The sequence below is a fragment of the Ailuropoda melanoleuca genome, chromosome 9 (assembly GCF_002007445.2).
Source record: "Ailuropoda melanoleuca isolate Jingjing chromosome 9, ASM200744v2, whole genome shotgun sequence".
NCBI lineage: Eukaryota > Metazoa > Chordata > Mammalia > Carnivora > Ursidae > Ailuropoda > Ailuropoda melanoleuca.
Genome location: NC_048226.1, coordinates 100596567 through 100610285, shown reverse-complemented (window position 1 = coordinate 100610285; position 13719 = coordinate 100596567). Strand labels below are relative to the sequence as shown.

At 57.3% G+C, this 13719-nt stretch overlaps 1 protein-coding gene across 3 annotated transcripts in view; it reads left to right on the top strand.

The window, feature by feature from the left end:
* The window catches only part of AGO2 (argonaute RISC catalytic component 2), a 98649-nt gene that overhangs the window by 68260 nt on the left and 16670 nt on the right, over nucleotides 1-13719 (top strand). For all 3 annotated transcript variants that reach the window (XM_019801181.2, XM_019801180.2, XM_011226774.3), the window contains 6 exons: nucleotides 2727-2860; nucleotides 4221-4405; nucleotides 5476-5635; nucleotides 9037-9127; nucleotides 11102-11296; nucleotides 13279-13413. In XM_019801181.2, coding sequence (XP_019656740.1) covers nucleotides 2727-2860; nucleotides 4221-4405; nucleotides 5476-5635; nucleotides 9037-9127; nucleotides 11102-11296; nucleotides 13279-13413 — 900 coding nt within the window. The remainder of the gene's footprint in view (nucleotides 1-2726; nucleotides 2861-4220; nucleotides 4406-5475; nucleotides 5636-9036; nucleotides 9128-11101; nucleotides 11297-13278; nucleotides 13414-13719) is intronic.

Here is a 13719-nt window from a genome sequence, read left to right as displayed (position 1 = left end):
GTTTGTCGCTCAGGTTGTTGTTTGTTTTTGCCCGTGCAATGCCTGGTTTCATTAGCACATCGTAAAGCTATCCTGTCCGTTGAGCCCTACAGAGCTCACGAGAAGACCCTTCTTCGTGCACTTCCTCGGGGGCCGGGCCCCCAGATGTGGAGCACAGCTCTCCCGGGTGGGTGGTGGGGCCTGGGGGCCTTAGCCTCACTCACCCGTGAGCTCTGATGGAAGCATTCGAGTGGCTCTACCTTTTGCCCTCGTCCTTGGGACCTGTAGCAATGGTTTTTGTAGGGTTGTTTCCTTTCTTATTGTAAAACATAAGTTCTGCTTTTTAAAATGTTCCGAAGTTCAGGGGCGCCTGGGTGGTGCAGTCGTTAAGCGTCTGCCTTCGGCTCAGGGCGTGATCCTGGCGTTATGGGATCGAGCCCCACATCAGGCTCCTCCGCTATGAGCCTGCTTCTTCCTCTCCCACTCCCCCTGCCTGTGTTCCCTCTCTCGCTGGCTGTCTCTGTCTCTGTCGAATAAATTTANCTCCCCCTGCCTGTGTTCCCTCTCTCGCTGGCTGTCTCTATCTCTGTCGAATAAATTTTAAAAAAAATAAAAATCTTTAAAAATAAAATAAAATAAAATGTTCCGAAGTTCAAAAGGTACAAAGAATTATGGGGGGGGGCACCTGGCCGGCTCATTGGGAAGAGTGTGCGACTCTTGATCCCAGGGTCGTGGGTTTGAGCCGCACGTTGAGCGTGGAGCCTACTTACAAAACACAACACAGAAAAACAGAGCATACAGGAAGAAGACTCTCTCCCCAGGCCTTATTTGCTCTCCCAGAGTGATTGGTGTTCTCTTAATTCTTTGTAATGCTGCCCAGGAATTACTCGTGTGTGTTTTCATCACTTTCAGTGCAAACAGTAACATTAAATATGCTTCTTTTCACTTGAAACTTTCTGTTAGAGCCCATAGAGGTCTTGGAGATGGTTCCATATGTGTGTGGCGTGTGGCTTGTTCTTTTTGACTCTTACTGCATGATATTCTGTGTGGGGGTCCCCGTCCTCTGAAGGAGGACTTCCGAGCAAGGCCTCCTGGCTCTCAGCACACTTGGGCACCTGCCGTGTCCAAACGCTATGCAAACATAGCACCTGTTTGAACCCTTCTTAAAGCCCTGGGAGGAAGAGTGTACGATTCCCTTTCGTAAGTAAGTGGAGAGATGGCTAGAAATAGAAGTTTACGTGGCCCTTAGGTGGTCAAACCAAGATTGCAAATGTGGAGGTTTTTTTTCAATGCCCCTGCTTATGCATGTTTTGACTTTCTGCCTCCTAGTAAATACAGGAGTAGTCTGGAAAACAAAATAGTGCTTGTAACCTAATCTTGTAAAAATATTAAAATTGTAGGGATTAAAAGTTAATAATGCTTCTAAATGAACACATTTTTCCAGATCTCTGAAACATTTTAATGAGAACACACACTTTTCTTCACCTGCCCTACTCATTGTCCATTATTGGAGCAGAACATTAAATGCCCCCCAGAGGATGTTTACTGATGTCTGGAGGCTGCCTCTGGTGACAGGAGCTGCTGGCATCCTACAGTACATAGGACAATCCAAACATCAGTAGTGCCAGGGTTGAGAATCACGTGTGTCATAACAGCCCATGTCTGCAAAAACCGTGTGTGTGTGTGTGTGTGTGTGCGCGTGTGTGTGTCTGTATGTCTGTGTGTACGTACTGAGTCTGGAGTACCAGACTGGTGGTGGGCTGTCTCTTACAGAAGCCCATCTCTAGTGGCAGCAGGGAAATAGTTATAAAAATGTAGGAAAGAAAAGGGTTTATTTCTGTAATGTTTTGTTTTTACAATAGTTTGTAAATAAAACATGTTTTCCAGTAGAAACACTTCTGCAGTGGAGTGACCAGAACTCGGGTGCGGCCCTGCCCTCCTCCCCATGGCCCTCCCCGCTTGTCCTTGTCCTCCGGAGTCACTTGAAGGGAATTCAGAGGTTCCTCTGGTGGCAGTGCCGAGGCCTGGTCCTTTCTGGTTGAGAGAGGACATGCTCCGGTAGCTGTGGCCCTAGCTCTGTCTCTACAAGTGGGAGTAGCTTCTGTTCCTTAAACAATGGCAGGCAGTGGCGTGTGGAGCGGAGGGGTCCTCGCTGGCCCATCTGCTCCCCGGCCAGGACTGGTTGGAAGCGCCTTGACTTCTCTTCCCCTCCCTGGCTGCCTGCGTGATAACAGGAGGTAGCCTAAGTGAGAGCATGTTGTGAAACAAGAAGCCGCCTGTAGCATCACGAGGCACTTCCATTCCTCGGGGCTGCCTATGAGGTTGGGTGGAATTCTGGGCCTCTCTGCTCTCCCTGGCCTGCAGCCACCCCCTCCCTTCATCGGTCCATCCATCTTCCATCTGTCCACTCATCCGCCCCTCCATCTATCCTTCCATTGCTTTGTCCACCCCTCCATCCATCCTTCCTTCCTCCTCTGTTCACCCATCCATCCCTCCATCCATCCTTCCATCCATCCCACATCTCCCATCCAGCTCTTCATCTGTCCATCCATCCATTCTGCAGACGTCTCTGCCCCACTTGCACTGCTGGGCGAGTCAGGGATGGGAGACTACACGAAGGCCCAGTTCTCAGCTTCGGGAGCCCCCTCTGGTTGGGTGACCATCAGCAATAGGGAAAGTAACACAATCCAAGGGCAGAGGGATGTGTTTCCCATTTTTCCTCACTCTAAACTTCTTGCCATTTGCAGAATAAAGCAATCGCCACCCCTGTCCAGGGCGTGTGGGACATGAGGAATAAGCAGTTTCACACAGGCATTGAGATCAAAGTGTGGGCCATCGCGTGCTTCGCCCCCCAGCGCCAGTGCACGGAAGTCCACCTTAAGTAAGGCTGCTTGAGGGCCAGGCGCACCTGGCCTGGGGCAGGGGTTGGTGTTGATCAGGGGTCCACTGATGCGGGTTCCCTGGCAGAGAACGCTTCCCCACGTCACGTGGGCCACGTCAAGGCTGCTGTCACTTCTCAGACTCATTGGTGGAGGGAGTGTGGAGAAGTAATGCACATTATATAAGAAATAAAACAGTGAATGAAAAATAAGTTTGAAAATTAGATGCAAAAGGGAAAATTATATTCAGTGAACTCCAATTACTTTAAAAAAACCACTTGAGCTGCATATTTCTAGATCGTCCCGGCCTGGTCCAGGCGTCAGACCCTTGGAAAGTAGCACCATAAACACGCAGCATCACCGCTCACACTTCCGTGCTGAGCAAACCTCACGGTGCACAGAAAGCTCTGGCTCCCGCCTGTCCTGCTGGGAGCCCGCGGAGCGCAGCTGCTTGACCCTCTAGTGGAGCCTGGCTTGGAATGCTCCGAGCGCGGGCCTCGGGGTGAGAGGCTCTGTCGGGGGCTGCTTGTCCCGCACGCGGTCAGCAGAACGAGTGGGAGGCACCGAGCAGCTTAGGAAGCCAAGTCGGTTGTGTCTGGGCCCCGGGCGCCTCTCTCCCCTGTGTTCTGGCCGTGGCTCCTTCGTTTCATTTTGTCTGGAGCTAGATGGCCCCGAGGTGAATTCACCTGTAGGTGTAAGTGTGGCCGCGTGCACACGCGTGACTTTAACTGCACTAAAGCATAGGAGGCCGAACGCTGGCTCCCCTGGATCGAGTGTCCTTCCCTTACTGTAGAAGGAGATGTTATTTTTATTCCTAAGTTTAAAATAGAAGCTGTTGATCAGTCTTTGCCCATCCCCCCACCGTGGCTTCACCAGGCCCGTTGGTGGCAGCTGCTGGTGTGACTCTCGCTGTGGTTGGTTCTGTTCTTTCCCATGACTGTGTCATCCAAGTCTTAGTTGTACACCCAAGAATTATGGGGGCAAATCCAAGGGGACAGTCTGTTCACGTTTTTCTCCCCCTGAGAGCGTGGGGAGTTCATGGAGTCCTGGGTTCTGTCCCAGAACCTGGACGCTGGCCAGGCCTGCTGAGGGGACAGCACCTGCTCGGTGCATTGCTCTAAAAGGACAGCACTTGTCCTTGCGCCCTGGGAGTGGCTTTGCTGGAACCGGGCATATGCTCAGCATTACCTTCTCCTTGCGTTAACGTGTTGCCATGGTTTTGTCCAGGTTTTAAACTTAGATTCGGACGTCAGTGGTTTGGGGTTGGGCTGTTCGCGCTGTGCCCTTTACGTGGGGCCTCTGTTTGGTGTGGAGTCTTTGGTACTCACCACACGTTCGAGTCTCATGAGCCTTCTCCTTCAGATCCTTCACGGAGCAGCTCAGAAAGATCTCGCGGGACGCTGGAATGCCGATCCAGGGCCAGCCTTGCTTCTGTAAATATGCCCAGGGGGCGGATAGCGTGGAGCCCATGTTCAGGCATCTGAAGAATACGTATGCTGGCCTTCAGCTGGTGGTAGTCATCCTGCCTGGCAAGACTCCCGTGTATGGTAGGCCTTTGCTCTCGCCATCCCTGGGGGGGTTTGGTGCAGCCTGAGTCCTTGGTGTTTTTGCCATGCCGAGGAGTGCTTGTGCCTGGCCCAGTGATACGGTAAGAAAGACGGCAGCCAGGCGGATGCTGAGGTCGCCCACATCAGCGCCGAGACCGCACTTCCTGGAGGCTGGCACCTACATCGTTATTTTGTGACGCCCCCTCGGTGCCCGCACAGTGATCGCGGGGGGCCGCCATCTGCCCCCCGTGTGCCATCTCTGTGCCTGCCTCGGAGCTATCTGGAAGTTCACCAGTCTTCCTGCCAGAGGGGCAGTTATGCATCCATCCAGCTAAAACTTAGCAAGTGCCCGTGGTGCTGTCCTAGGCCTGGAGAGTTCAAAGTCCCGGCCCCCCATCCAGGAGGCCCCAGGGCGGTGGGGGGTGCCAACAGGTGACTGTTGGAGAGCCATCGGAAGCCCTGCGGGTGCCGTGAGGCTCGGGTGGTGTCACCAACCAGATCCCCAACTAGACGGACAGAATCTGGTGCAAAAAAGCCATGCTTCTCCCCCCAAGCTACATATCCAAAGAGCGAAGAGAACACCAACAGTGTTTCCATCCAGAAGTCACCTGTCCCCACAGGGCTTCGCAGGGAGCAGCTGACAGTTGCTTCATGAAAGAATCCAGAAACCGAGGGGCGTGGGCCTACATAGGTCTTTGATGTCAGGGTTGCATGTGCTGTGGATTTCGAGGATGCCAGTATGTTTAATGACTCAAGCTCTTGCTCGTAACCCCAAGCACCGTGGTAGAAGGCGGCCTTCCGAGTCAGGAGTGCCGATCCCCCCATGCCAGCCTGGCTCTGCCCATACCCCCTGCAGGCCTGGACGTTCCCGAAACGGTCTTCTGTCTGCCTGCCGGTCGGCCTCCTCCACAGGCGTGGCCACCCAAGGTCCGGAAGGAGAAGCCTGACCCAGTTGCCGCGGTCGTGCCTCCAGGCGGGCCTCTGTAGTTCCGGGGTGGGGGGCCGCTAGGGCGAGCGGGGGAAGAAGTGCTGGTGAGAGCTGCCACGTGTGCGTCTTCCGTGCTCCGCAGCCGAGGTCAAGCGCGTGGGGGACACGGTGCTGGGGATGGCCACACAGTGTGTGCAGATGAAGAATGTGCAGAGGACCACACCGCAGACCTTGTCCAACCTCTGCCTGAAGATCAACGTCAAGCTGGGAGGCGTGAACAACATCCTGCTGCCCCAGGGGAGGTAAGGCCGGCCCTTCTGCTGCGTGTGCACCGGGTGACAGCATGCTACCCAGCGGCATGGGGGCAGTGCACAGGTAGGCTGCGTCGGACCTCCGGTGCCAAGCACGGTGCTGGATGCAGACATGGGAAGCGCTGCTCGGAGTCCGGGGGACGAGGGGCATCTGGAGGTCCTGGAGTGCCATGGCCAGGTTCCCCGAGTGAGGTGAGCCAGCGGAGGGCCCAGGCGTCCCGGCATGTGGGATGTGGCAGCCTCGCCGTGAAGTGAGTGAGGGGTCCGAGCCGGAGCTCCCCTGGAATGGCTAGGACGTGAGCCTCGGTGGAGAGACACCTGTCGCTGCTGTGTGGGTGGCTGGCGGATGCCGACCGATGCTGTCAGTGCTGGGGACGGAGCCCTGGGGACCGAAAAGCTCCATGGTAGAACACACTGTTGGTGGATCCCAGGCCACGGTCACAGTCTGGGGCTGGCAGGGGAGGGGTGGGTCGGTGCCCCGGAGGAGGGCCATGGTTAGCTTTTGTTAGCGTCTGCTGCGGCAGGGAGAGAGGACTGCGTGCTGACAGATACCGTTGGGGGCGTCCTTAGTGAAGCACCTGGGCCTTTGGGTTCGCGTGTGGATGGCAAACATGGGTAAACACGGATTACTTGCCACACTCGCCCTGCAGTGACAGCCTGCCCCCTGGCTCCCCATGTGGGCACAGCTGGGCGAATGTCTGAATCGCCTTTGGGCCTTGTTAAAATACAGAGGTTCCGATTGCACCTCTGGGTCGGGACCCAAGTGTGGACATTCCTAGCACGTCCATAGGCTATGCCGCGGGTCGGGGACCACGCCTCCGGAACACTGCGTCCCGCGGTGTGGTAGAGTGGAAAGAACCTGAATCCAGAGCCTGACAGGCTTGAAACTGAAGCCGGGCTCTGCATGGTGCGGTTGACTCAGGTCCTGGGATGAAATGAGGAGCTATCAAGAGCAGGTGGGGAGCTCAGAGTGCCGCTCAGCCAGCAGGTTCTGTGTTGAGTGGTGCCTACCGTGGGCCAGGATGTGGGCACAGCACCCAGAGCCCCAGCCCTTTAGTAGGCAGACCTACACGCATGGGGCTCGACCGGTGAGCAGCAGGGGGGACATCGTGGGAGGGACAGGAGCTCAGGAAGGTGAGGAGCTGGGGTTTCTATGGCAACGGTCTCGTGGAGAAGGTGGCACTGAGCACATGGCAGGGGCCCAGGGCGCAGGCGTGTGGGATGTCTGCGAGAAGGGTGTTCCAGACCCTGGGCACGGTGCAAGCAAGGGCCCTGGGTGGGAGGAGGCTGCCAGGACGGCTGGGGGTGGTTCTAGCAAAGGGCCCAGGGGCGGAGGGCTGCTGGCAGGGGCCCGGGGCTCCCTCTGGGCAGGACGCAGCCCCTGGAGGTTCCTGTTCTAAGAGGCTGCCCCAGACCCGGGTGGACTGGGACCAGGAGGCCCCTGTGTTGCCTCGGGAGGGGTGCCGGCAGTGGAGGTGGGGTGGGTGCCTGGGGATGATGTGTTTGGAACATGGCGCTGCTGGGCCCGCTGACAGGTTGGGTTTGGGCTGTGAGGGAAAGAGGAAAATGTCCTCAGCTCTCACTCTGCGGAGCCTCTGCAGCCCTTAGCAGTGCTAGAGGCGGTGCCTGCAGGGTCCTGCCGGAGGACTTCACGGGGGCGGGGGGCGAGCGGAACAGGGATCTGGTATCGGGGATGTGTGTGTAGGGGTTCCCAGCAGAGAGGTGGTATTGAAAGCCACAAGGCTCTTGGAATCCCAGATCCCCCAGGGCAGGTGTAGACAGAATGGATGCCAAGCCCACTGCCCTGGGGAGCACAGGTTTAAAAGGTTGTGGAGAGGGGGAGCCCTCAGTGGAGCCCCAGAAGAGCAGGGTGGAGAGTGGAGAACGAGACAGGTCCTGGACTCCAAGGGCACTGCGTCCTGTGTCACAGGGTGCTGACAGGCCTAGTGGCGAGGTCTGAGGCTCTGCCATGTGGGCTTGGGGGAATCTTGTGAAGGGAGTCTTGTTGCCATGGCAGCAGGAAGCCTGGTGGGAGGGGCCCAAGGCTGCTGGGGAGCTGGTGAATGGGTTCAGCTAATTAGGAGCTTAGCCACAGGGCTAAGCAAGGGAACTGGGGGAGCAGGGAGCGTGGCGGGAGTGGAGTCCCCAGGCAGGTGTGGTTTTCCTCGCTGGAGGTGTGAGTCACAGCTGCGGGAGCAGGTGCTCCCAGGAGTAAGAGGGTTGGGAGGCGGGATGCAGCATTGAGTGGGCTGCGCGGTGCTGGGGGAGCAAGGATGGGGCTGGGCCCTGGAGGCCTACAGAGAAGGACCACGGTCCATGGCAGGGCCCAGAGGCAGGTCAGTCAGTGTGGCCGTGGGTGGCATCGTCCCCCACGCAGGGAGTGCCTGTGAGCCTGCCCTGCTTCCGTGTCCCGGGATCCCTGGGAGAAGAGCCCCTCTGGGTGTGGTTGGAAGCACGCTGGGGCTTGAAAGGGGAAGGTGGTCCACATTTCGTGGACCCTGACACGTGGCATACACGCTCAAAGCCCTTCCGCCTGCCTACCTGTGGGCTCCGGGTAGAGGGGTTCTGTCCAGCGGGCATCATTCTCCGGTGAGTTCAGCTGCTGGCTGGGCTAGCAAGTGCGTGGCACCTCTCACCGCTGAGCGGGAGGGACACGAATAGCCGTAGCTCCTAGTGAGTGCCGTGGGCCAGGCCCTGTGAGAGCGCTCAGCTTGTGTGTGCCCGTATGAATGTTCACATCGTCTCCATTTTCCAGAAGAGAAAAGTGAGCCACAGAGAGAGTAAGCTGCAGAACGCAGGGCTAGCAAGTGACCCCATGCTCCCAGCTGCCGCGCACACAGCCTCTTCCGGAAAGTCCTGGAACACAGCATTTAAAAGATGAGAGGAAGCCCGTGTTGTGCTTCCTCCCTGGGGGAGTGCCCTGGCACCTCGTGAGCAGAGAACAGGGGTGCTGCTGAACACGCGGGGAGGTGCCAGGGAAGTGTGGCTGCAGGTTCGAGTGGAGCCAAATGTGGGATTGTCCCATGCACGGAGTCTCGGATGTATAATCGTTGTCTTATAAATACATAACCTTAATATATATAATTTCAATATGTCTGATGACTGTGGAAACTTCCAGGCGCACACAAAAGTGTAATCCTCCCTGACCCCAGCCTCCATGCTGTCTGTGCCTGACCCGTCTCGGTCGTCTCCACGCCTCCTACCGCTTGTCCCCTGCACTTGGAAACAGATCTCAGACCTCGTGTGGCTTTATCAGCCAGGCTTTCTGTATGGACCATTAAAAGATACAAGGTTTTTTTAAAAAACACAACCACAGTGTGTTTGCCACACAAGTGATGCTCTTGGGGGGGGAGGGGTGCGCAAGCCTCAGATGCTCGGGCTTCCTTCTGCAGGCCGCCCGTGTTCCAGCAGCCCGTCATCTTCCTGGGGGCCGACGTCACTCACCCACCCGCTGGGGACGGGAAGAAGCCTTCCATCGCAGCTGTGAGTATCCGAGCTTCCCGCTGGGCCTCGGCGGGTGACGTCTGACCATTTGTGGCCCCACGCCCTCACCCAGCTGCCTGTGGGAGGGCGCACAGCCCCAGGGCAGTGTGTGGCCAGAGCATCTTCCTGACAATGGTTGAGGTTTACAGAGCAGTTGGTGAAACAGAGTCTCATGGAAAATGGGTATTTGGTGGGGACTCTGCACGCTGCTAGATGTGTCTGAGAAGCAATGAGGTTGCACTGCCCGGGGGCCCAGCCCCACAGGACCAGCTCTCGCAGCAGGGGAGGCCTGCCTTGGGGTGGCTCCTGTCCTGCGGGGCCCCATCTGCAGCCCCTGGGAGCCTGGGTCCCCTCTGCCCACTGGGGCAGGCACTTCTTATCTTTTATTATAAAACACTAAATGTAAAGTAGTTACACAGTCCAGAGTTCAGTGGAGGCCTTGCCCTCGTTTTGCCCATGAGTTCGTCTGGGCTTCCGGGGGCTTTGCCTCCCGGGCCCTGCACACCTGCGCTTTGCACGCACTCGCTGGCTGTCTCCTGCCCTCGGAGGCTGAGCTGGGCCCCCAGGTGCTCGGGTGGGGCAGCGTAACGGCCTTTTGTTCAAGAGGCCCAGAGGCATGTACTCAGAATAGTGTGGACTTTAAATGTGGAGTGCGGGGCCAGGGGTGCTCCCTTGGAGCGGTCTCCGACAGGACACCCCAGGGATATGCACCCCGGCAGCCGAGTGGAGGGAAGGAAGCATCGGGCTCAAGGTTCGTGTCCCCAGCATCCCCAGTGGGGACTCCCAGAGGGACTTCTGGGCTGCTGTGCATTGTCACGTGCCTGACACCACTTAGGGCAGCTTGTCACACCCTCCAGACTCAACAGAGAATATTGGCATTTTCTGAGCACCTACAACCTGCCCAGCTCTGAGCTGGTACGTAACTGCATTGAGTCATAATCTCATGGGGTCACTGTTAGTTTCCTCAGTTGACACATGAAGTCCAGAAAGGCCAAGCTGCATTGCTGAAGAGAAACAGCAGGAAACCGCTGAAGACTGCCCAAGGCTCACGGTTGGGGTCTGCGCTGTGCGGGGGGGTTAGGCCCTCTCATTCCTTCCATCACAGCAGCTCTCTCTAGAGCAGTCACAGATGTGCAGCGCCAGCCACGTGTGTGGACAGGGCCAGCCACCATCTGGCCGCCCAGGGCTTCTTTCTGAGCCACATTGGATCCTGAGGTGTGGCTGATCCCCAGCCAGGGAGGCTGGGCCCCCCAGGAGGTGCAGGCTTCCCCAGGGTCTGTTGTGGGCCCCCAGCACGTAGGGCGTGTCTGGTGTTATTCAGGGGTCGTGTTCCTTTGTCGAGTTAGCATTCCGTAATGTGACTCCCCCCCCCTCGACTCAGCAATCCAGATATCTCCACTTCCTACGTGGAGTGCGGTTTTTACCTTGTTCGGTATTTTTCAGCCTTTCCTTGTTGATGAGCTAAGAAGAGCACAGCAGAGCACGGGACGTGATGGTGTCTCTTGTGCTCTCGTCATCTTGCACGCTGGCCTCCTTTGGCTTGGCCCTTTCAGGCAACTAAATACGTGCCAGCCTGCCTTTGGGATGGCCAGCCGTTTTTGGGGGTCACGAATGTGCACTGATAGGCAAACAGCTTCTCTGGGTGAGCACTGTGCTTTGGAAAAACTAGGGAATCCTCAAATTGCTTTCTTGGGGCTGATTGAACTCGGCCACATCAGGTGACAGGTAGAGTAAAGGTTCAGAATAATTGCCTACTTTTTATTAGACGCTCTCGGCAAACTTTCATTCTCGGTCCCGTATTTATGAACAGTCTTGCCCGCATACCAAAAAGACACACAAAGGCAGCACGTTCGCCTCCGACAGCCTGCTGCCACATCGCCGTGCCGTGAAGCTGGGGGCGGCGACGCGTGGGTCCGCCACCAGTCCCTTCTGTGGCGCACGGCCAGAGCAGGGGCTCCTCGCTCGTCCCTGCAGGTCGTGGGCAGCATGGACGCCCACCCGAACCGCTACTGCGCCACCGTGCGAGTTCAGCAGCACCGGCAAGAGATCATCCAGGACCTGGCCACCATGGTCCGCGAGCTGCTCATCCAGTTCTACAAGTCCACGCGCTTCAAGCCCACGCGCATCATCTTCTACCGCGACGGCGTCTCCGAGGGCCAGTTTCAGCAGGTGGGCGCCTCGCGGTTTGCTCGGTCTGGGCTCGCAGAATGCCCGAGAGTCGCGCATTCGTCCTGCACGGTAGCCTCCTGGGCTCCCCGATGGACACAGTGATGTGGCTTCCGTTCTGCCCCGCGGCTCTTGTGGCTGCGCGTGGGAGGCGGGCTGGGGGAGAGGCCGCCAGGCTGGCGGTGCTGCGCAGCCGTGGGGAGGTCGAGTCCGGGTCAGCTCGGCCGTGCAGCCTGCGGCTGGGTGCCCTTCCAGAGGCTTGGTGGTGGGGAGGCTGTGGGTGGGGACACTGTCGTGTCTGGGGGTCACTTCCGTGTGTGGTGGGAAAGACAGGCTGCAGGGTGGAGGCCACAGAGGCATGGTGACGATTCTGGCAGGGGGCCGGGAGGACAGCTGGGCGGGGCCCCCTTGGAAGGAGGGTTCACAGGACCGGCCACCATCCAGATGCGATCTGGGGTGATGTGTGGATCACGGGCACGGGTGGCTGTCCAGAAGGCAGGGGTGCCATCAGACGCGGGGCAGTGAAGAGGCGAGGCAGCGGGTGTGGGGAGCTTGTCGCCATGCTCTGCTTCCAAGCACCTGCGTTGCCTCCCTGTCACGGTGACCCGTGGTTGGCACTGAACCTGTCCTTGCCCAGCGTTCGGGAGCTCGATGCCCTGAGTGTGTCTCCTCCACATCGGTCCGAGCTGACTACACCTCTGCCCACCGCGGCCCAGCACACGCTGCACCGGTGATTAGCAGGGAAGGCAGAGGATACAGGGGCCCATGTCTGATCCCGTGGGAGACCCGCCAAGACGGAAGGCGTCCCGAGGGCTGCGCTGGTGTGTTTCGGGGTCCGCGGGCCACCCAGACACATAGGCTGGAGAGCGCCTGACTGGGCAGAAGCAGGATTGCCTGGACCTCCCTGCTCCAGGGTGGGAGGCCCTTGGTTGGCAGGAAGAGCAGAATCAACACTCCAGCTGGGGCCTGCTAGAGCTTCCGCAGGAGGCAGGGCTGGTAGCTCCCGTGTTGTCCCCTCTCAGGTCTGAAGTCCAGGGTGTGCCAGCCGACCTGGAAGACACCTCTTGTGCGAAACCTCTTGGGTTCCCTCAGTTGAGAATGTTCCCCTCTTTTGTGCCCCTAGCCCCTCATCCCCTCCCATAGCCATTCCTGCTGGGAGGGGTCTGTGCCATCTGGGTTGATCCCTCTGGGAACGTAGCCCACGCCCCACAGAATCCCCACAGCTGGCGCTTCTCAGCCCAGAACCCCAGACACTTTGCAAACACCGTAACACGACATTTAATTTGGACAGTGGTTAAAAATCTAAGGTCTGTGGTCCCTGTAATGGCCTCATTACAGCATGGTAGGCTGTTTGCCTGTTTATCTCTGACACAGATGGTGAGAACAGCGTCTTACTGTGTTCATACCCTGACTCCCAGGGGCTTACGTGCAAGCTCGTTGTGCATTACTTGAGTCTTCTCAGCAAGCCTGCGAAGTAGGATGTTCCCATTGTAAAAGTGAAAAAAGCCGGGCATCAGAGAGGGTCCGCGGCTTTCCCAAAGCCACACAGCTACATGGTGGTAGGGCTAGGGTTTGAACTCAGGTCAAACTCCTGAGCCAGTGTTCCTTCTTGGGGTTCTCTCCCTCCTCTCCAGTATGGAAGACAGTTGAATTGATTTGTTCATGTGTATGTGTCCCCCCTGTGCCTCACTGTTCCTGTGCATGGTGGGTGCCATTTATGGAGCACTTGGAACATTCCAGAAACTGTGCTGAGCAATTTTATGCATTATCTAAACCATTTTACTATGAAACCTGGGTCTCGTCTGCTCAATTATATAAATGAAAAAACAAATGCAGAAAGGCAAAGTCACGCCGCTGATCACAAGCTGCTGAAGCCAGAAGACTGAACTGACGTGTTTAGCGCATGTTATTAAGGGATTTGTCCTAAGGTAGAAAGAGGCCGTAAAAAGAGAATCTTCCTTAAACAAGTCTTTTCTTACCCTCAGGTTCTCCACCATGAGTTGCTGGCCATTCGCGAGGCGTGTATTAAGCTAGAAAAGGACTACCAGCCGGGCATCACCTTCATAGTGGTACAGAAAAGGCACCACACGCGGCTGTTCTGCACCGACAAGAACGAGAGGGTGAGGCTCTGGGACTGAAGGATTGGCCGGAGTTCGGCGCTAGGCTGCGGGGCCATGAGGGACAGGGGGCTCTGCTCAGCCCTCACCCAGAGCCGCGCTGCAGAGGGGCCCATGCCGACACTGCTGCTGTCCTGGGTTTCTGGGGAGACCCTGTCCTCAGAGGGGCTGCGTGGAGAACCAGCCTTAAGCACCGGAGGAGGGCTTTCCTCGGTCCGGTGAGACATTTGGACCTCTGAAATCCCACAGGCCTGGGACAGGACTGGGCAGGAGATATCATTTGTCCAGTAAAGAAATTACCAAAGATCT